Consider the following 23,503-nt stretch of genomic DNA (forward strand, 5'->3'; position numbering starts at 1 on the left):
ACAAGTCGAAAACAAAGATGGGTCTCAATTACAGATTATGCAAAGCCAGGATACCCACACAACAATGGTTTTGTTCCACAGCAGCATCTTTGCATTCTGAATAGGGTACACTGTAGCTCTGAAATGTGACCAGTGCAGAGACCTGTGTCGTATTGCAATCAACCCCCACTCCCCAGCCTCCATTAAAGTGTACTGGCTATTGTGCCTTTATGTGTCCAGGGGGAGGATTAAAAACCATATCATTGGTACCACGGCATCATAGGAGCAGTCCATTGATGGGGAATGCTACTAACAAACGTGGCCTGCTGTGTTTCTATTTTTCCCCAGGATAAATCGTAAAACCAGAGCTACAGAAACCTTTAGGAACACCATATTCTTACATGAATTTTTCTAGAACGTTAGTTTTGTGACTGATGTTCAACAACCGGTCTGAGTGATGGGGACTGCAGTTCCCCTTTAACATTATCCACGCAACCTGCTATTTAACAGCCAACTTATTTCTGTTGTGCTCACCCCAGCTAGAGTGGTGTGGATTAAGCTAGTGTTACCGTGGCACCGGCCATGCCTCCACTCACCTGTCAGTCAGTACCAGTTGCCAAGGATACACAGACAGGAAGCCTGTTCCACCTGTAGCCAGTTACAGCAACTAATCCCGATTCCTGGCTCTTGCTTCGCCCTGACCACGTCTCCTGGATGCTCTCCGCTTGCGGCCTAGTCGATAACGAACTTTACTCGTTTACCTCGACCCCGTCATTGATGTTCCCTTTTCGTGCGCCTTTGCACTGTAATGGTCTGTGGTTTTTTTACTTCGCCTTTCTTTACCATGTCCTTCCATTTGTGCATTTGGCTGCCTGTTTACCTTGCCGGCTGCATACACCTCGCTGCTTGCACCTGGTTCACCTTTTGAACCTTGGACTGCTGCTTTATTTCCTCAGAAGCAGTGGACTTCCCAGTTTCCATTCCTGTTTCAGCGTATGCTTGTTCTCGGAAATCAACAAGGAACTTCCCCCAAATTCCCTTAAGCTTACATCACATACTCAATACCTTGGTACATCAAGGAAGTGACAAAACATGTTATGCAGCAACCACTCAAAACAAAATGGAGAATTTTTTTAACAAATTTTTTATTTTCACAATTTCTGAACAGTAATACCAAATATTCAACACTGACAGTACATCCTTTTCAACAAAATCTAACATTATTCACAGAGAATCACTGGAGTTAAGAACAAGAAAAATAGTCTTCGTCAAACGATTAAGAGGAATTTTCCTATATAGCAAAGCCATCCTTTCAATCGTGAGAGATTATATTTTATATGAAATTAGTCTTCTTAACCACTAACTGTTAATGTTTTATTTAAAAAAATAATCCGTTTGAACCAAGGAAAAATGTGTTCCAATAAAATGCGGAACCTAAAAAAAAAGGTGCAAAACAGCGGAGTTTCTTTTGAAAGATCTATTCGTGGCCGTGCAACAATGAATATCCCCCTGCCCCAGGGTTCTGCCAAAATTTAGCTTTAGATGAATAAATACAAACTAAAAGACATTGCCGATATTGCACGCAGTTCAATAATTTAACGCAGGAACATTAAAAGAGCGTTAAAGATAACTTTGCATCAAGTGCTGTGGAAGTGACAAATTCCATTTAAATCAACTGACATTCCCGCAACACAGGTTTGCAGTTTTCATCTGATTAAAGCCGTTACAAAATCGGAACAGCTTGGCAACCCTGTGTGGATTTTAAAGCCCAAAATGATGTCAGGCAATGTATGCTGGGGGAAAAAAAAGCAGACGTTCTATTTGGACTGTACTAGATTGACAATGACAATGCATCATGGCAAAATCACCTATATATTTCCTGTATAACCTGTATACTTCCAGGTGAGCAAAAATAAAAAGGAATGGACACTCCAACAGAACTGCTCCTGTAAAACATTAACCACAGGCAGCTGGATTTATCCTTAAACTTAGAGCATGCTCGTGCAGCCTTGGAAAGCAGAGATGAGACTGATTGCAGCACAACTCGGATATGCATCACCAATCTGACCAATGAAAGATATCCCTGTTGCCACCGAATCCTCCGACTTATTGGGAAACCACTGCGGTCAGGCCTGAACTGGACACGAATTGGTGTTGTACAGCCTCGAAATTAAGACTGCGAGAATCACTGGGGCAACTCGGAGGATGTTTTTGTGTCTACAGTCTTGGTACAGGTTCAGCTTTGTTGAATATCAGTTGTATATACATGTTAAAGAGGAGAAACAGAATGTGTTCACAAAAACAGTTCATCCTTTATAAACAAAACCATAGGTAGTGTACCAGAAATGAAAAGACCATAAAACCATCTTTAAAACGCAATGCAGATTTCAACTGCAGTTCTGTTTCTACTACTTGAAGAAATTAACTGTGGCTTTGCTGAAGGTTATTTGGAAAGTAGAGGGAAGAAAAGTTTTGCATCGGTTTCTAAGCTACTTTGGACACTGGTTATATTTTACAGCACGTCTCTCTCAAAGCTTTTCCACAAAAGGCTAATTGCTGCAATATCCGTTTGTGGAAAGCCAAATAAATGTAACCTCTTCTATCGGGGCAAAAGGTCCCTTCAGCAAGAAGACACAACTCACTTGTTTCACTTTGGCAATAAAAGGCAAGCATCCATTTCTGGTGCACGATAACGTCAGACAATTTGTCATTCTAGACGAGAAGCAGAGCAATTCCACTTTGCCTTAAACAGAAGGGCAATCTTTGTGTTCTGCATCAAAAGGCGCTTACATTCAGCAGACTAAGAAAACTGGGAAAAGTTTGAAATAAAGACATTAAACTTTAGACTTTGAAGAAGGGATCACTTAAAATAGGAAGAAAAAAAACTCCAGAATAAGCCATAACTTTCAAAATCAAGTGATCCTTATAATACTCCTTATATTGTCAAAGAAAATTCAAGGAAAAAAAACAACTTTGAAATGTGAATACAGCTAAACATATTGCCATACATCTCTACCAAATATGGTACTTGAAATATGGCACCTTAAAAGGTACGTTAAAAATCAAAATAATAAAGTTAGAAAGTTCACCCCATTAAAAAAATACCAGATTTTATGCCTCCTAGTAATAGAAAAAAAAAACATTTCCTATGGATACTGCATAGTAAAAAGATGGCATGGCTTATCTATTAAGCATTTTTTGTTCCTTTACAATGGAAGTTAAAAAATAATCAAATAAAAAATGTATACCAAAATATCACAGTGCAATATTTTACAAAAAACAAAATACATTTCAGTTTAAAATTGCACCATATTGAAGGGTTGTGAAAAACCATGTGGGTTTTTATAGAGGACCTCACTGCATCCAAGTTTATTCATCCCTTTGCTGATCCCTAGAACATCCATGGTCCAAAAGCACTGGGCATTTGTCAAACAGAGCTTTCATTGTTTATTAGATGATTGTGTGCCATCGAATGGGAGGATGCATCTTTAAGAATGATATCCACATTGTAGCCTATCCAGAAGAGGTGTTCTGCCCCCAAAACAATCAGTTCAAAAAGCATCAATGATTCATACATTAAAATGGAAAATTATAATTACAGTATCCCTTTCAATTTGTTTTTTTGTTCCCATTTCAAAAATAGTAACACTGGAAATCAAGTGAAAGCTTCTTTCATTTTTGTGTCGACAAAAAAAAAAGTCTTTGGTTCAAACATCTCAATTTCATGTTTTTGGAGTTTGCATGTTCCTGGGTTCGTGAGTTTTTATGGGACACTCCAATTTCCTCCCGTTGCCCAGAGGCAAAAAGGTTAGGCTCAATGGGATACTGTAGCCATCGCTAATCATGAAATTTCACATTTGGGGATGCAAGCTCCACAGTAAGCAACTGAGCTCAGTGGAGTGTGCGACCCCTCTCACATAAAGCCCTCCTCAAAGACATACCATCGTATGGCGTGGGAGCTCACCCAGAAAGAAGTGGAAGAACCCGCTAGTGTTACTAAAATATTACATCTATTCACTCATTTGCTGGCTGCCCACTCCCCCATCGAGTTCCCTCAATCATTGATATTATCGGGCATGTGGAATATAATTCAACAGGGTTTAGCAACCCTGGCTCTCAGAAACCAGGTTCCTGCAGGTTTTAAAAGGCACCATTTTGATTAAGACCCCCAAAACACAGCTAACTCATTCACTTCACTGGTTCAATTAAGTCTCCAAGGTCCGAGATGGAATGAAATCCAGACAAACTCAGCCTCCCGAGACCAGGGCCTGCCCCAGTTACTGAACCTTTAGATTATGCACACCACTCAAGAGGTGCCAAAGGTGTAAATAGTCCCAAATCGTCATTTTCACAATTCAGAAAAAAAGTGAAAGACGTACGGAACTGGTGGCTTACATACTTCATGTTTGATGCTCTACATTCACACTATTTTACAATGGCAAATACCAACTGAACTTCCAGCCAGCATCATCAACATCATCCTTCACCATAGGCTTTTTACTGGCACTCCAAGAGATCACCAGCCGCAAGCAGCACATACCCTGCCCTTTTAATTGAGGTTTGTTTTCCCCTTTCCTTGCTGGGTGATCTACCTCACCATACAATGGTAGACTGTTCATGACCAATTAATTATACAAAGACAAGCTCAAGAAATACACAACTTTCATGTTCAAGTTTTACAGGAGGAGTAACAAACAAACTTGCTTTTTGTTTTGGACAAGATGCATATGCCCAGGAAATTCACCAATTTGTTTTGACATTTCAATTGCTGACACTAAAGGATAAAGAGCTTTAATCTTCCAGGAAATAAAAAAACAAATGCCACACAGATCCATAAAACGAGGGCTCACTGATACCTTAAGAAAAACAAAGCAGTTCTAGGTATCATGCAGAGAGGTTCTATGAAAACGCCACTGTGGTTTAAAAAGGTTGAGCTATAAGCGGTCGTATTTCGATCACAGGAGAAAGATTGACTTGTAAGATCTTTTGGGCTTTTCGTCTCACTTCTTCGTCTGTAATCGAGTCATCAACTTTGATCACCTTGAACCTGAGATTGTTCTCGTTTAGCCCAGACTCATCCTGACCATTCCCCACCCATGAACCATTCCTAGGTCTCGTCTTCGCAGTCGGCTCTTCTGGTTCCTCTAGTCTTTTCCTTTTCCTCACCTCCACATCTGGTTGACAGTTCAGCACCCTGACAGAATCTTTATCGCTCCATCCTAGTTTGTCACCTGGTGCATTTGTTTTGCCAATCCTGACGGGAACCATTTTGTAGCTATTACTTTCTTTCAACACCCTGTCATTTTGACATGTGATTGTTGTAGAATCACCCACTAGGGCCACCGCCATTTTCACTGGGCAGGAACTTACACGCATTTTGTCAGTCTGTGGTCCCTTTGATGTTTTACCAGAGTTTTCCAAAGGTTGCGCCGATGTCCCTGTTGGCTTTGGTGCCCAGTTAGAATTGGGCACAGAAATCCCCAGCGACCCTAAATCCGAATGGATTTGTAGCCTCGCTGTAGGACTCCCTGAGGGTGCCGTTAGTTTGGTCAATTTCAGGCACGGCTGCATTTTTGTAGAATTAACCACATGAACGGTGGAAGCCGATGGTTTGGAAAGCACTGCAACTGTTCGCTTCAGAGACTCTTGTGAAAGGTTAGTCAACAGGATCTTCGGTTGATTCTTTAATACTAACTTAGCTGCAGCACTCAACAAAGCATAATTGATTTCTTTTTTCTTGGCAACAGTTTTTCTGGCTCTTTTCTTTACAGGTTTTAATACTTTTGTAACCTTACCAGTAGTATCTAAAGGCTTTGACATCTTTTCCACTGAAGGAGTTTCTGCTGTGCACGACTCGTAACCATAAACGTCTTTGCTCTTTAGAACAGTGGCCTTATGACCCTCGTCTTTGAGTCCCTGAAGGAAAGATACAAGCTGCGTCTCAGTATCCAGAAGGTCCTTGGACATGGGACTGAATACTCTTAAGGCTTCCAAGAGAGCTGTCTGTCCAGCTGATGTAATTCTGGACCAAGAATGAACCGCCTTCTTCTCCACAATATCGTCTTTACTATTCATGGCATAAGCCAATGGCCGAGCTACATAAAATCCTCAAAAGTCAATTGTTGAGATCAGCCCTGAAAAAAAAAAAAAGATTAAAAATATTAAGACTCACTTACATGATGGTTTTATTATTTCAAGGACGTTTCGGAGTATCAAATTTTGTTGGTTTCAAAATTTCAAAGTGGGATGTCCTAACCAATGGGTAAAGACATCACAGAAGTCTAGCGAAAGCTCAAAATGACAGATGAAGAACCATGTACATTGACTCATGAATTAAAAGCTTTAAGAATCCATAAATAACAGTGGATTAGGAAGAGAAAACTAGTGAACAGAAAAACAGGAGTACCACAGGGATCTATACAAGGCTCACAGTCTCTTTTTCTCATCTTTAACAATGCTTGATGGAAGCTTTTCTACCAATAAAAACCTTAAAGATTGATATTTGTATACCGGAAACTGGTTTTAAGTTTAGGTTTAACATGGGCTGTTAGACAACATACACTTGCCAGACTTCTGTTATCAGTTTTTTTTAAAAATCAGATTCAGGTTTTGAATTTCCCTATAAATCAGGAATAAACATCACAAATTTTAATTCCTTAATCCCTCAAGATTCAGTTCTTTGACATTTTAGATAAAAAAAAGATTCTTTAATCTGTTGACAGTGCATAGTAGGCTTGTGGCAAACAAAAAAAGTTCAGATTATTGAACTAGTGAGCTGCTGACAAGCAGAACAGGGCAAATAACTGCTTCTTGTTTGCAACACCATAAAAGATTTAATGATTCATTAATGAATGGTTAAGTTTCAAACCAACCTTGTTCTGTGTTAAAGCATATGGAACACTAAAGCCAGACAAAGATCAAGAACCACAAATAAAATGATAGTCACTAAAAAGCAAGTCCAGTACAAAACATTATCAAATAAATTGTTTAATTGAACTAACTAAATTAAAAAAATTAAGATGAAACATAAGGGGATATGGTGTGGATGTTTTTTGCAGGTTTCATTTTAAAATCACCAATCAGCCTAGCTGCAAAGAATGTGCTTATTCACAAATTGCCTAAAAACCTAAAGCAAACCAGAAAAGAAAGCTAGCTAGTACTGGCAGTTATAAGTCCATGATGGCTCCAATTTTTTAAACAAAGCCCATCTGGATGGCAGGTGAAAATTCTGAGTGCTTGAAATCAAATGTGTATCAACTTTGCACCACATCCATCCGGGATTTTCTGCAGCACTGGGAGACAGCCAACCACAACTTCCAATTTCTTAAAATGAGGCTAAAATAAAACTGCATATCCATGACCAACGTCATCTTTCATTTATCAGTCTTTCCACAGATGCTCTTTTGCTCTAAATTCCCCGATCAGTCAAGTAAATTAAAACTTGTTGACTGAAAACCAAAGAATCCCTCCACAAACAGCCACCAGAAAGTTACAGAACACTGCATTTGTCCCCACAGACTATCAATACATACAATTCTTCAGCATCAGGGTGACAACTCCAGTGGTGCAGACAGCATTTACAGTCTTATCTACAAATTCGGATGGATCCAGTTTTAACGTAACAGTGCTGTGATGGGAAAAAAACAGAGTAACAATTGGAGAAGGATGCATTTTGGAGGCAATTCCGGAATGCTCTTGGACAGCATAATATGCATTCAAAGAACAAGGGTGGTATGGCAGGAACAAAACCCAGGGGGCAATGCTCATAACCCAGTCATAGTTCGTTCAACTTCATGGCTCGGGTCGTGCTCCAGTACAAAACAACGTCCACCTCCAAACTGCACACTTTGTCTAACAAGTTCTGCATCGGCAACAGAATTTCACTCCTTCTATGGCCAGCTCATCAGCCCGATTTGTTTCCAATCCAACAAGTGGAACAGGGGGATTTTGACAGACTTCGCAGTCAATGCTAGCTATGGGCCTGTTACTTCCATTTACAAAACACACACCCTTGAGAAAGACTTGAAGGACTGACATATATACTGTTTAAACTGGCTTCATCACTCTTTTATTCAGTTGTTCTGTATCAAGGCATTTTATGCACTTTTTTCAGTGCCTTAGAAAATTCTCTAGTCACAATACCTCTTTAAATGGAAGCTTAAACCACAGTTCCCTACAACCAACTCCCTACAAGGTCTGCGTTATCCTAAAACTGAATTTAACCGTGAAGCTTTGAGGTTGGGTTTCAATACTAGCTGACTGCCCCCGACTGCCCAAACGCACAGCTGACAATTCTAACAGGGATTTGTTTTGTATGCATTTAAAGCAATTTAAGTCAAGAACCTTCTAGAACCCCACCCATAATAAAAGTACAGAACAAAGGCACACTACTACCTCTTACCAGAGGCCACTAAGGTCACATCCCCTCTTTGTCAGAATTCTAGAATCAGTCAACTCGCTGATGGCGGGGAAAAGGGACTTCTGACATTATATCATCCTGAAAAGCATGTCCACCTCACGTTACTTTATTGATGATCAGAGGTTTTGGAATTTGGAATGATGTCTGAAGGTTGCACAAGATTCCAAGGCCACTGGTGTTCTCAAGGATCAGTGGCAAGGAGCGTAGAATGCAACACATAATTGCATGCATGTTGCATTTTTAATGCCCATTTGTATATTTGGGTCACCATCACTAAGCCAGAGCTTTTAATGTCAGTCACAAATGTGCTGTGCTCTTGCACTAAATGTGGTAGCCCATTGCTTTCAGCCAAGGGCCCGTCTGTCACAGCAAGACGCAGGACAACAGCTGACACCAGACTACTTTCTGTGGGACAAGGGTTTCTTTTCCCCAGCAACTTGTGGGAGCTTATCAATACCATAACCACCTCACTTCACTCATTAAAGATTCAATGTGGTCTCAGATGAAAATGTGAGAAGTGCAGTATCACTTCTGTGTAAAAGTGATCTCAAGTGAATAAATCACTGAGCTCCATTAAACAAAATTTAAGCTATTTTAACTGACTTAAAATGTATACTTTAAGAAGGAATATCCTATATCTTTAAAACTGTATAAGGCTCTGTTGTTAAAGTCACATTTTGCTCCCCATTCATTGTTTCACTCTAGTGCTAGCTTTGAAGCTCATAAGACTATGATCTACACTAGAATCGTTTTTTTTTTTACAAGCATCTACCATCTGTCTGCCTTTTCGGATACATGCGTCTTGTGGTCAGTGGTGCTATCTACACCAGAAGCTTGTGCAGAGCAGTGGATTGCTGCTTCTTGTTACATTTTCAAGCTTCGAGGCTATTTTCTAAACTCCTATGTAAGTCAGTCCATCCGTTTCCTGGTGAGGGTTACACCGGCAACAGGCTGAGCAGAGCAGAGCAGATCAGACTTCCCTTTCCCCAGCAACAGTCTCCAGCAACTCCCGAGGGATTGCCAGGTGTTCCCAGACCAGCTGATTTAACCCCTCCAGCGTGTCCCAGGATCTCTTCCCAGAGGAGTGTGGGGGCATGCTTATCAGATGCCCGAGCTACGGAGGAGCAGCTTGACTCCAAAATCCTCCCAGACTGCCGCGCTCCTAACCCTGTCACGGAGAGTAATCCCAGCAGCCCTACGGAGAAATACCTCTTTCCTGACACGTTTACCCACAGTCTCCTTCTTCCAGTCTCTACCCAAAGCTGCTGGCCATAGTTGAGGATAGGGATGTAGAGAGACTGGAAAAACTAGCTTCTTCTGAAAACACAGATGTGGGTCATTTACAAAACAAGCATCCTTTTGTTTTACGGTGCTGGACTTCATTTCATTAGTGTTGAGGAATACATCACTATGAGTGGTGCCCTAGGTTTTTCCTGGCTACCTGAAATTCTGGACTTCTCACTTAATTTGCTGCTGTAGGCTCGCCAATCTCAGGTACTAGCAAAATCGAAATATGGTTCAAAATGCGGCGGAGCAGGAGACCGGGGATGTGCAGATTACTTAGACGCGTAAAGGGGCGGGGCGAGCAGAACAGGCACGTAGAGGAAGCAGCGCAGATTGGTGCAAAACCAATGCACCGCCACTTCACGCCAGTAGAGGTCGCTCATGTCTCCTTATTTAAGCACGATACTATCTGTGCTCTCTCGCAAGCGTCACGGCGTGGTAGTCCTCAGTATCCTTGGCGTCTTCTCTCACAGGTAGAACTCGAGTTAAAACTGAATGAACGTAGATCGCCAATCGGACACGCCGTCATAAAATAAAACGGCGAACGTTACCAAGCTAATCCAGGACGCACACCTTGAACGCCAGTAACATCTACACAATTTGGGAACCCTTTAAAGTCGAATTCATCAGAGCCACGACTTTCAAGATATAGTATTCAAACAACCAATAGTCATTCCTCACAATTAGAAAACACATAAGAACCGCCGTTACTCTTTGATGTAAAAAAAAGCCGAGCACAAAGCCATTAGAAGCCACATTTACATGTTCGTTTTTTTAAAAAAAATGTGGACCAGCCACTTCGAACCGGATACTACTTGTCAAAACCTGTTTTTCACGAACCCAACTACCACGATTCATGTAAATCGTAAAAAAAGCAGGCACTTCACACAGGCTTCACGGGGAGTTTTCACCTCCAAATTAAAAAAGGTGCACTGCACAGACCTCTCAAACACACATGACCAAGTTCGTATTTTGCGTTTACGACGCGTATCCTCAGTTGCAGTACTCGTGAGAGAAAGGCGCTACTTTATTTAAAAAACACCATGCAAAGAACTCAAAAACACCGTGCTCAACTTCTGTTTTTTTTTTTTGGACAAAACACCCCGTGACTTTCTATAAATGCCTACATGGCGAGCCACACGAATCACGGCGACATGAGAGACTTCAGCAGTAAAGTTATATTGTTTCGCTGGTCCAGATGCATTTCGTGGGGCACTTTCGTAGCTCAGCGCGGACGTCTCCAAAAGTTACCTTCAGCTCTCAGCTCAAATGAAACTAGAAGACAGGCACAAGCTCAGCATGCATTGAACTTCACGTCATTAGCCAATATGCACTACCAGCCAGGCAGCAACTCCTAGGAATGCATCCTCATCATAAAAAAAGGGGAAAACTTCATTTTTACACCCTTTGTTCAAGAGATGTCATTCGTCACGGCTAGGAATACCTCTTTAAATTCTCTGACAAAACCAATTCTCCCGTCTACTCTCAGTTATTGTTGCACTGACCAGATGGCCCGGATTTCTTCGTGATGAAATAAAAATACCAACAAAGATCCGGGAAAAAGGAAACGCATACATCACAAGCCACAATACGTTACGCATAGTCCCGCTGCAAAGAAAATCATTATTAAAAAATATATATTTCCTTCTCACCCGGGTATTACCTTCAATGGTGGAGGGATAGGTCCTCAAGCTCCGTAGTACAGAACTACTGTTGAAACGCAGAAGCGAAGTCAAGTTCTTCCTTGTTGGGAAACTGTCTGCGTCTCACAAAACAAAGAAACAGGAGAATGCGACTCGGCACCTCTCTCGGTCTCACTTTTTATTAGCACCTATCGGCGTCTCAAGTGCTAGCTCGTATCTCCCTGAAGAGAGCCAGACCGAGTTAAGATGGCTGCCACCTCACAGTAGGGGGAGTTGCAGATAAAGATAACAGGCAGAAAAGAGGGGCGGGAATAATTCGAAGTAGGTGGGTACAAACAGTACGACCACCCAGGAAACGGGCTCAGTGTCTAAAAAAGGAAGCAAGAGCCGTCCCATGGGAGGTGGCTTCGCATGTGGAAGGGACGGGGAGTGCTGGCTTAGCTACATTTTAGGCATCGCGAAGGGGCGGGGCGTGGGCGTGGTCACACTATAAGTGGGTTGAACATGGGAGGCGGTCTGCGAGGTGGGCGTGGTTAAAGCTTTTTATTGGATGTAAAACACAAGAAGGGAGGGTACAGATGAATACCTGGGCGGGGATAAACGCTGATTGACGGAGGGGGGGATGGGGATGGGGGAGGAGCCTGACAGGGTGGGGTTTTACGTCACAATAGAACGAGGAGGGGCATATTAATTACTGTAAGTGAAGCGGGTGCAGTATCCGGAATTTTCAGAAAATTGATGCAATTTAATATATTTTCTGTTATTCTTGATTGTCGAGGCTTAGCTGATTTTCCAGTGTTTCTAGCTAAAAATAGTCTTTCACTGTGAATCACGAAAGCAACACGGTGCATGTTGTCATATCTGTGTGTCCGTCTTGACACCACATATACAGTGTTTTCAAAACTGCATTCAAAATATTGCTTCTGGACAGGAAATCAGAGAGATTTATTAAAAAAGTAATGCTGAGCTCTGGAAAAAAAAACAATCCATGCCCAGCAAAACAGGTTTTTTTATTTTTATCCGGTATCATTCAATAAATAGATTAATTGACTAATTACAGTATTGCATATCAAAACAAGAAAATAGGCTAACAGCGCTCCTCTATGTTTCAAACCCCTTCTGATAGTAAGCAAATTCTGTTTTGCAATCTGTGGGGTGGGGGAGGGGAAATTTACTCCTACAAGAGTCAGCAGAGTCAGGCATCATTATTGCACCTAACAATTGTATGTCTGGCTGCTGCTACCTACCCTTGATTTTCTGGGTCAGAAAAAAAGTACAGTGTCCCTTAATAAGAGAAATACGTCATTTAGCCAGTGTTTCATGATAAATGTCAATGATGCTTTTTGATTTACCTACATTGTCATTTTCACCCCGAGCTGAACACAACCCTGAAAGCTTGCAGGGCTCTAAGATCTTGACCTGGGAGGCAGTGTTCAACCCAGGTTGAAAACTTAAGCGCAAACGCAAAAGTATGCTCCAGATTGTACATTTCTGTAACAGAAGCTACAAAGCAAATGCAAGTGTCATTTCTCTTAGTACTCCACACCTAGGGTAGCCAACTGTGTGGTTTTCACTTGAAGATTTTGGATTTGTGACCTATGGGTCTGGATTACATTTAATCAATATCCAAGACCTCCGTAGGGTGCCTCTTATTCCTGGCGATACATCAGACCTGGTGAACTCCAAGACATTCATGAAGTCATCACTCCATGATAAAAGCTTTTCTTCAAGGTCGTAGCTGCCCCTATACAGCTCTGTTCATTTCTGCAGCTGCCATCACTGTCTCAAGTGTCTCAAGTGTCCTCGATTCACAGGAATATGTCATATTAGAATACTACACATCAGCAACAAAAGAAATAATAGAAAAAAGAATTGAGTTATTCTAGATAATCTTTTATGCCCTGCATATCCCATCCAGGGTCTATCATGCCTTCCAGTCATTTACCAGCATGAGGTCCTGCTCTCCCATGACCCTGTATGGATAAATCAGTTACAACATGAATAGATGGATAATCATATAAAACACTTTAATTATTACATTAGTATTATACTCACAGAAAGAGATATTTAAACCAGCAGGAAGATCACACTCCATCTTTCCATAGTATACTTTATTATTGTCAATATTACAATCACTAACACTATCATCATAACTACCAGGTATTTAAGGTATGCAATAAAAGTTAGACACATATACCACATTATACAGAAATTTAGTGTAATTAATTAATCAATCAATGTCAAAACAAGCATAGAAAGTGGTTGGCTAAAGCAACACGCCATTGGCTACTGGGATTCTTGGCAGAAAAACACCAAAAAAACATTCTTATTCATGTTTCGCTTTTTGGAGAGATCCTGAAAGTTTAAGCAGCTTTGAAGATGGCAGAACATTTTTTGATTTCCCTGACTTGCATGATTAATACATTCAAGTCTCTATACTGTGGTGGGTTTTTAAGACCCTTTTAAAATCATAACACTACTGTTTTCTAGTCACATGAACATCTTAAAGGTTAAGCATTTTGATTCCCCCACAAAATTAACAAAGCTGTAAAACGAAGATGTAGAAACACGCTCCTGAGATAAAAGCTACAGCTGTCAAGAAAAAAAAAACACACAAAAGCAATCTATCCACTGTAGTCATTGGCTACAGGAATGTGTACATGTACATGTGGAGGAATAATATTAAAATAGCGACAGCAGCACTGATATTTATTGCTCGGATTAAGGTGTGTATATGAATCTAGCTTGAGAAAGCATGTCTACAATTTGCACAACAGCAGTCTTATCAAATACAAAGAATACAATACAATCTGTACCACACTCATCACTGGCATTGGTTCCTTGCATTTGTATAGAATTAATGAATGAATGAATCCCAAGTGCCTAAGGGTTTAAGGAATGTCACTTAAGAAAATTTGGAACCAAGTGTCAGGCCATTCAGGTGATCTAGCTCATTTGGTCACTTGGAGCTAGTTGATCCATGGATCTCATACAGAGATTTCATGACAAAAGCCATGGTATCGGCTTGGAGAACATGGTTTGGTAGTTTGTTCCAGAACTCCACAATGCTTTGTGCAGTGAAGAGCTTCCACTGCTGGAGTGCAGCACATTCCTGGGGGATGATCAACAGCCATGCCACACTAGAAGACTATACACAGCAGAGGAACTAAATGGGCACCTAGTCCTGGCGGACACTGGAACTCCCAGAGGTGCACAACAGCCTTCTATCACACAAAGCAGAAAGGGTTTCAGCACTTCTTGCTGTCAACCAATGCAGAGTAACACTAGCAACAGAGGGGGCGTTTGCTAAGCAGATAAATCCAATAACATGTTGAGAATGGACCGATTAGCAATATGTAATCAGCCAGCACTCTCAATTAAATACAAAACATTACGGTTTAAAAAAAAAACGCCATTTCATTACTGTGTTCCATTATTGTTTATTATAAAACACTTTTTAAAACATGCTTTAAGTAAATCTAAGAGTTACACTTGTGTTTTTTTTAAACAAGACTCAAAGGTTCTTTTAAGATTATTAATGAATCCCAGGCTTTTATAGGCCAAAGATATGCTTAGTGTTGCAAGTTCATAATGACAATAACACAATGGTAGCAATAACAGCACATCAGTCTTCAATCTTTCGTGCCAGTCTGCAAAAAGTCCAGTGATGCTCCACAGTGTTTTCATTGGCACGCTCACTCATGTGGTGCACTCTTGTGTTCCTGATTGTGAAGCCCTGCTTTGTGATGTACTCCATCAGGTGCACCCTCAGGGAGACCTCCTGATGGTAGTCGCATGGTCCAAAGGTGAAAGACACCTGGCAGTCCCGGGTGTCCATCATGTGTTTGTTCCACTTGGTGAAGTTATTGGAGATGCCCTCCAGCAAGGAGTGCACCTTAGTGGTGATGGTGAGCTGAGTAATGATGACGGCCACAGGGTTGGAATACTTGGAGAGCTTGCGCGTGCTGGACAGCTCCACCACCTGCTCAAACGTGTCCAGGGGGTAAAGGGGCTTGGGGTCATTCAGGCACTGGATCAAGGGCTCGATCTGATAGAAGTCGGCCTCCTTGCGCAGCAGATCAATCTCCTTGAAGTCCACGGGCAGCGTCAGCTCCGACGTGCGCAGGAAGTTAAGCACGTACCTGAAGAGGGGCCCGTCCCTGTCGATGAAGTAGTTTCCCTGCGAATCCCGGGTGGAGGGGAAGTCACCACTGAACATGGCCCCCAGCATGGAGTCAGGGTAGCGGCTGAGGGTGGAGAGGGATGTGGTGTAGAGGTGGCCACCCACATTCAGAGTGACTGGATCAGTCATCTGCAGAAAGAGGTATGGCAGTGAGCTGCAGCAGGCTACAATACTGGCCCTGTTTACAATACAATACACCTTACACCTGTCAGGGGCTTCCCAAGGTAGAACTCTTCATGGTCTGCCACTGCAAGGGAATGACAAGTGTCTGAACAGAAAAAAATATAGTCATGAAAGGGCCATCGGGGGAAACCAGCAAGAGCTCAACAAAGAGGTCATAAGGCGTTAAGTACACGGTGTTAAGAGTAACCTTTGTTCTGTGTCTACATGGGCAAAACCAGTGTCATATTCTGGGATTCACATCCTGAGTTGCCATTAACAAAGGAACAGGGCTTTTGTTTGTAATCAAACAAAGTAAAATAAATAATACAGTGTAAACACACATTTAAAGCAAATTGTCTTCAGTTATATCATTTTCAGTAGGTTGGTTAAGTGCTTAAGCCAGTGTCTATACAACCAATGACATGTTTGTACTTGTAAGAAAAGTGCTGAAAGTGCTCTGTTACTTAAACATGCTCAATGTGGTCATGTTTATTCCCCCATCACTACAAACGCATTCAACTGGGGTGCCCAAATCCAGAAAAACACTTAGAAGTTCTGTCACTTATTCATAAACTTGTGCAAGCCTTTCCTTTCCTGGCACAAATATTCAAAAGAATCAGGAATTTTCTCTGTCTCTGGTGCAGAAGAATAGGAGGGTTTTCAGCCTGATACATATTTTACATTCCATGAAATGTATTCCACGACACCATTTGTGAACCCAAACAGCCTGTGGTGAAGATACCATTATCATTCTGAACATCTATTATCATTTACCTCGTGAGACAGCCACATGGATCAAATCAGCTCACTGCCTTTACGCAGAGCCCTGAGATTTTTGCTAATTTATAAAATACCATTAAACTAAATCAAACATCTGAAACAAAAAGGCAAAATATTGCAAAAAAAATCAATCTTACATAATAAGCAAATACAGTTTTTTAATAATGGGATGTTTATATGAAAATGTTTTGATTGCTATCATTAGCACAGTATTAACCAAAGGAAAACAAAACCTTTTCTAGCAGTCAGGAAATATACACATACTTTGGAGATCGCCAGGACTCCGATTCAAACCTGTGGCTTACTGAAGAGGCTAAAACGTTAAGAGCTTACAGCAATCCTGATGCGTGAGCAAGCCATTATCAAGACTAAAGAATGCAATGAAAAGACAATGCCTAAAACCTGTGTAACAACTGCCCAATAAGGTGAGGAAATCGATCATGACGGAGAGACTTTCATTGAGAACTGCAAGTCAAACAGAAGCCAAAGAACCCTTTAAATATAGTGTAAATTTTAGAGGATGCAAACAGGAATATTTGTGTGAATTAAGTAACAGCTTCAATTATCCATGGATCATGCTGGAAAACCAGCATGGCAGTTTGTGATCGATTCCTTCTTTTTGAACGAATCGTTGCAGTGAATCCCACTAACAACAAGTCCCTGGATGAATCATTTATTTGATTCTCCAAGTCCTTCGGCTCAGTGAGACGAATCATTGAGCAATGCCAGTCAACACAGAAAATGATTCAGTGTCCAGAGAACAGAAGGAGGAACTTGGAGACTTGAGCTGAATTGAATACAGTACATTTTAAGAATTTATAAACTGTCAAACTCACTAAAACACACTTGGCCCTTGTATTAATGAAGTAGGAGGATTTCAGGGCTGTGTATCAAGAACATATTTTTCTGAATAAAGAAGGCTTTATTGATTTAACTTTCCAAAAATTCCTAAATTATATCAGACAACAACAATAATAAACTCTGGATACATGACAAACGCATGCTTTGCCTGTTTTAAAGTCTCTGTACTGTATACATTATCACATCCCCAGCTGTGAACAAAATATGCCCTAGAGTAGGTAAATAACAAAATGTGATATCCTGTTGCTATTTAATTAGTTTTCTACCATCATTCCACTTTAAAGAATTAACGGATAACAGATTTGAACTGGTGTGTTCAGAAATAAGACTTTAAAATTGTCATCTTACCGTTATCATTTACTATTAGTTATTTATCAATAATTTATTTTTGCCTCAACTTCAGAGTGGTTTATGAATAAACATTGTATGTTAACCCCGCAAATGACAGTAACAAACAGGTTAAACACTTACAAGGTCCATACATCCTCTAGGATTTTCATGAAAATATAATCTTGTCTCTCAAACTACATGCAATATCCACATGGTAGAAGGAAAACTACCAATTACAGACTACCAATCTTACATAACATCTTATTTCCTATTTAGTTTTGCCAATGATTAACCCTTGTTTCAGTAATTATTCTCTAAATATGGTATTCTGTGGCATTGTATAAAATATGACCTTCTACAAGCAGAACAAAACAAATGTAGGATCTGGGCAAAAACTACTGCATTTAATTACTGAATCATTTACTGGAATCAATTACTGAATTCGAATAGCTAGCTCCTCTCTACATTGTGATGAGGAAGTGGAAATGCTGTTATGCCACTGTAAATGAAATAAAACAGGCTGCAAGACAGACATTCGCATAACACATTTACCCCCAGATACAGCATTGACATTTGAGCTCACGGGACACTCCAGTGCGTAAAAACTGTAAGAACACTGCTGCTAAGATTTTTACCCTTTTCTCCAGGTGTTGGTCCGCATTTGGTTATAATGGCCAATAATGACCTCCCAGACTGAGCTGAGCACAGCCTACAGCACTGTCAGACCTCGGCCCATTTGAAAAAGTGGTCCTAAAGCTGTTTTATGTGCTGCCATTCTGGCTCCTCCCTCCCGGGTGTCCCCTTACATTTGACCCTTCAGATTGTCCCCGTCGCTAAGTCTGTTGCTGTCAGTCTTGCCCTTCCCTTCAAAGCAGCCGGAATTCCAGACACAGAGTGTCTCCATACTTCTGTTGAGCAGTCTGCAACTTACATTACCTCCATCCTTCCACTTTCTGACCCCTTTTTCGGAGCCTATCCCAGCAAGCAGTGGGCGCAGGGCAGGGCACACCCTGGACGGGGTGCAAGTGCATCGCAGGGCACAGACAAACTCGCACCAGGGCCAGTTCTGCCAGAATCGACCTACCGGGTTGGGTTTATGGATTGAGGGTGGAAATACCACAAGAACACGGGAAAAACCCACAAACTTCATGCAGATAGCACCCCAGGAATTGAACACAGAACCCCAGCGCTGTGATACAGCAGTGCTAACCATGGCGCCGCCATGGTTACCTCCTCATGCTGATTTCAGTGTAAGAAAGGTCATAGGTGTCAGCTATTTATGGTTTTGATCTGAGGCTGTCTTGCCCAAGTAGTGTCTAATTTTCTACAAAAGAGAGCTCTGTATCTTCACACCCACCTGGACCAACTGGCATCCCCACAGACTGTCTGGCTCTCCCACGACTTGCATATTTTCAGCTGAGCCCTGTATTTAGCTTTTCAAATATACTCCACGGCGCATCATTGACATACAGTGTTACATATTATAAAGTAGCAATTTACTGCTCTTAATCTGGGTTTCTAAATATAAACAGCAATGTTTTTTAGGAAAGCCATTTTTTTTTGTTAAAGCCACATCAGAACAAGGCAGCCACTCAAGTTACACAGCTGTAATCATGCTCAGACCCTACAGCTACATCTGGAGAATGAGCACTGTTGTTTGCACAAGTGCCAAAACACCAGAGGGCTGAACATCCAAACTAAATGAGTACAGCAGAAGTCTATTTTATTCCCTCACACAACTCTGGAAATTACTCAGAGCATAAAACATTGCTGTGTAGAAGAATTATGTTTCCTTCAATCAATCTGGACTACACTGTAGATTAACTAGACATCAGAGACACTATTAATTTTAGAAGTATTTGAACCATCAGGAATTGCTATTTTTTAATGTCTACTAAAAAAAAAATCTCGACAATTGCAAAGCAATATATTATGGAAGAGAAAGACATGGTAACACTCGATTGATGATTTAACACACTGTAAATGAGTAGAAAGATTAGAATGCCCACATGGAATAATTAACACTGAAACACGGTTAATTTGTTCATAACAAAAAATTCCAGCACACGCCAGCAGAGATGTTCAAGTACAAAACTGTTTGTGAGCCAGAATGCACTCTATTTATTTGTCCACATGCGAGTTTACATTGAACGATTTCTCAAAGGAATGGACATGCTATGGCAGCATGATTCTGGACCAAAGCCCTGCCGTGCCTTCAGCGAGACTGTTTTATAAGGTTTGGGTTAGTCAGCTGTGATGACTACAAGAAAAGAGCCCAGCGATAACCCACAACACCAGCACCACTAAGATCAGCGAAAACACCAGTGGAAGACCAGGACTGTTTGTAGTCTGTTTGGTGCGCTTTCGCTAAAAGATTTTGGAGCGCAAAAAAAGAAAAATAATTCCTTTTAAAAACACAAATTTAAGCATAGACTGTGAGAAGCCTTGGAAGTACCTTTTTCAAATTGGCAATATGCGTTTGCTACCAATATTTTTCCCGGTTAACAAAATAGCGTCATTAGATCGTCCTCACATCCAGTTGTTCACCAGGGATGACTGCACAACAATTCAAACCCTCTCACAGACGCAAGGAAGGATCGTCGATTTATTGCATAGGCTCTAAACCAGAACTTCTCAGGTATAATATGTTTCTACCATTTCGCTACGTCTGTATATAATACTCATGAAAAACATGTACTTTATATTATACCTCCATCCACCTCTTCAGTGTAACACTCACCCAGATGACCCATAGAGGCAATTATGTTTTAGAAGCCAGGTGGAGAAAATGAGAAATTAATTGTATTAATTTACATGGCATACGTTTTTAACCATCAATTATCTAGCATTGCTGCATATGAACATTGGATACCCTTACAATTATGCAGGTGAGTTTGTTGAAGCAGTTTGGGTGATCTATCACGCCCATAAATAATAATTAATAATCAGTGTAAAATGTCTCTTAGAAATATAATCAGTATTACCAACTGACCAAAAGGGCGAATTGCCATATAAACTGTCACAATAAAAAGCGTGAATGATTCCTTTGCTAAAAATGTAACTCAAGCATGAGTGCTTGAATATCCAGACACTAAGATGGTAAAGCAAGGACTTCACCATACGGAATAGTCATGAATCCAAATACAATTGTTTAACAGAAGAAATTACATTAATAATCAAGGTGAAATTCAATACAATAGGACTTAAGTTCCCAAAGTAGGCGTTTGTGCTACAAAACACTGGATCATTTACTTTCACAACACTGCTTTCCTTCGCTTTGTTGCGTTACAGGTCAATAGTCTACAAAGATTGTTTTAGCCTTTCTGGCCATGAAGCTACAGGTAAGCCCTGAGGCATACTGTAATGAAGAGCTTTATTAGCTTTAAGGTCTGATAAGTAACAGATTTGCATACATCAAAGGCACCCACTAGACTCTCTGATCTGCGGTTTTAAAAGCCGTTCACCGGCCCTGAAAAGTCCAAGCAGAACAGAGAAGAAAAGTCCAAACAGTTCAGCCTGATCAGTGCTCAAAATACGTTTTAAAAAAATCGGTGCTTAAAGGGCAAATTCAGAAATCAATCCAAGCCCCATCAGACCAGTCTGTTGCTGTGCAAAAAATTGAAAGCTTCATAATATCTCCATCATGTCACTCTGCAATTGCAGCCTTCTTTTTTAAGAAATACAGCTGTGTTGGACTTGGTTTTCTCTGCTTCAAAAAGATTTATTTTCTGAAAAAGTAACACAGAGGACACCAGAAATGGCAAACATTGAATGCTAGTGAGCCTCCAATGGAGCCATACTCTGTGGTATAAATTCTCCTTTATCCTTAAGGGCAGGCAACATGGAGCTTGCATTCAAAGTCCCGTTGCAGGTACTTGCACCCTTGCACAACATACTCTTCTGGGAAGCTAACCTGTATCCATCCAGGGAACGTGCCCTCTGTTTACACTATAGAAATCAGGATTGACTCCAGTTCTAGTCATGGTGGACTTTAATATAATTTTCACACTTAACCATAACCGAGGAACATTCAGAATTAATCAGTCACTCACCATGTACCCCCAGTCTCCATTATCCATCTGCTCCAACGCTTGGCTCCTTCCACAGGGACGGAGATGTCGGGCTGAATATTTTTGGTTTCCCCCGTGTAATGCCTCCGTCTTTGTGCTGTTCGCCTGCACCAGCGAAAAACGTAATTATTCGACTAAAGTTGATTCTTAACGGATTTTTATATCCCTCTGGAGTATTCATGCATAGGTTAAATGGAATGGATGATTCACATACAGACGATCGTCTGTTCTGTTATCCCGTTAACAGACATTACCTGCAACGTGTAGGCAAACGCGCAAATATTATAGGACATTAAAATAGGAGAATGGGTTTGGAATCTATCGCCTTGTCGCCCTGCCATGCAAAAGTGAAACTGGAATATTGCATGAATAATTATTAAGCGCGGACATGGTGAAAGTTGTCTGAAGGTTTGAAAATGCACATTTACAGCTAAGGGTATTCGCTATACTGGATGTGACACGACATGGATAATAAATGATCCACGGATCTGGACATATAAGAATGATCGTTTAATCGCATAATGCAATGTAATAGTGGATACTGTATTGGTTTGGTTTTGCTCTGCAGACTACTTTTGAAAACTGTAAAGATGCCGATGCAACGTAACCTCCGCAGGGACAGCTGCAAAGCAAATCATTAAGTCATTAAGCAAGGGAATCTTTTTATCTCACGCTGTGTCAATTAAACAGGCGAAACGTTCACGCAGAGCCGCGTTTCCATCCTTACCCGTTTGTTGACCCGTGATATTTGTCCTCCCAAAATAAGGAAAACGACACTTTGCACCGATTTCCGCGAAGTTGGACTTGGAAGCCTGGATGAAGCAGTGTTACTCCGCCTGTTCCACTGCAGCAACAGAAGAGGGACGAGCAATTACTTTCTCTACGTATTTTATCAGGTATTCTTCTGCTTCCAGAGGGAGCTCAGGAAGTCTTGCTCATAAAAAAAGAGAAAATCCAAGCACATTCGAAGCGCTTTCGGAGGAATGCGTTTAGCGTTCTCTATTTCGCCAAGTAACATAAGGTACGGAAGGAACCGGAAACGTGGTGTCTGTTATTGTGCAGCACGTCACCACTAATATTCTTCCACTTCCTAGGCTATAGAGAAATTCCGATGAAAATGCACATTTAAGTAGGAGCGTTGGAGGCTAAACGTGTTTAACAAAAAAAAAAGCAGGAAACAAATTTCGCTTTTTATTTCCTACGCATTAACAAAAGTACTATTTTACATTAGCATGATTTGTGGAAAAAAAGCGTTGAATTCGTAATGTAGCTCGTCTCCATACCTTTTAGTCTATTCCTGCTTTCATCTGAAATTGTGTAGGAGGTAGAATGAGCTCATCAGCACAGCAGCTAAGCAACCGTTAACATTACTGGGAAAACGTCAGAGGAATTTACTTTGGGATTGATAGGGGGGAGGTAGGATGTTGCATCTCCCCATTATGATTTAAGCTACTGGTCGTGGTGGAAAAGTTTCCACTTGCCATCTTATTAAAAACTGAAATGGTTCACTACAACCTTTATTCAATCCTTTCCCTCTTGGGGCCAAAGATCCACTTTTAATGACAGTCAAGGTGGGACTATTTCTCAGGTGTCATTTCAGTTGACTTGTCTTCCTGCCACATTTTCCAAGATCAGCTTAAAATATACATGCAACTTTATAACACTCATTGGGCATTTCACGACATCTTCCCCAATGCTGCCTTTTTCTGAAAAGGCAATACAATAGCATATAGTTGGTCTCACTGCACCTTTGTACAACAAATACACATGCATAGAGTATTTGGGTGCTTTA

The 23,503-nt window shown here is 40.9% G+C and overlaps 2 protein-coding genes across 4 annotated transcripts; both read right to left on the minus strand.

The window, feature by feature from the left end:
* Window positions 1–3,109: 3,109 nt before the first annotated feature.
* Window positions 3,110–11,747, minus strand: ccdc71 (coiled-coil domain containing 71). Of its 3 annotated transcripts, XM_088636564.1 has the most exons (3): window positions 11,346–11,747; window positions 7,512–7,606; window positions 3,110–6,113 (listed from the first exon to the last, which is right to left on the minus strand). In XM_088636564.1, exon 3 carries the CDS (start codon window positions 6,052–6,054, stop codon window positions 4,900–4,902), a length of 1,155 nt encoding a protein of 384 aa, XP_088492690.1. In that variant the 5' UTR covers window positions 6,055–6,113; window positions 7,512–7,606; window positions 11,346–11,747; the 3' UTR covers window positions 3,110–4,899. The 3 variants fall into 3 exon arrangements, with proteins under 3 accessions (XP_088492690.1, XP_088492691.1, XP_088492689.1); XM_088636565.1 differs by lacking the exon at window positions 7,512–7,606 and having other exon boundaries at window positions 11,335–11,747; XM_088636563.1 differs by lacking the exon at window positions 7,512–7,606 and having other exon boundaries at window positions 11,346–11,746.
* Window positions 11,748–13,421: 1,674 nt separating this feature from the next.
* Window positions 13,422–23,025, minus strand: LOC148661982 (BTB/POZ domain-containing protein KCTD6). Its single transcript, XM_088636568.1, has 3 exons — window positions 22,439–23,025; window positions 21,694–21,816; window positions 13,422–15,637 (listed from the first exon to the last, which is right to left on the minus strand). The coding sequence occupies exons 2-3, from the start codon at window positions 21,718–21,720 to the stop codon at window positions 14,951–14,953; spliced, it is 714 nt and encodes a 237-aa protein (XP_088492694.1). The 5' UTR covers window positions 21,721–21,816; window positions 22,439–23,025; the 3' UTR covers window positions 13,422–14,950.
* Between the last annotated feature and the right edge of the window lie 478 nt (window positions 23,026–23,503).

The sequence above is a fragment of the Lepisosteus platostomus genome, chromosome 6 (assembly GCF_059453375.1).
Source record: "Lepisosteus platostomus isolate fLepPlt1 chromosome 6, fLepPlt1.hap1, whole genome shotgun sequence".
Classification (NCBI taxonomy): domain Eukaryota; kingdom Metazoa; phylum Chordata; class Actinopteri; order Semionotiformes; family Lepisosteidae; genus Lepisosteus; species Lepisosteus platostomus.

Coding starts and splice junctions, on each gene's coding strand:
- ccdc71 (XM_088636564.1), bottom strand. CDS start 6,054: ATGAATAGTAAAGACGATATTGTGGAGAAGAAGGCGGTTCATTCTTGG.
- LOC148661982 (XM_088636568.1), bottom strand. CDS start 21,720: ATGGATAATGGAGACTGGGGGTACATG. Junction 15,638..21,693: donor ATGGAGACTGGGGGTACATG/GTGAGTGACTGA, acceptor CTCTTTCTGCAG/ATGACTGATCCAGTCACTCT.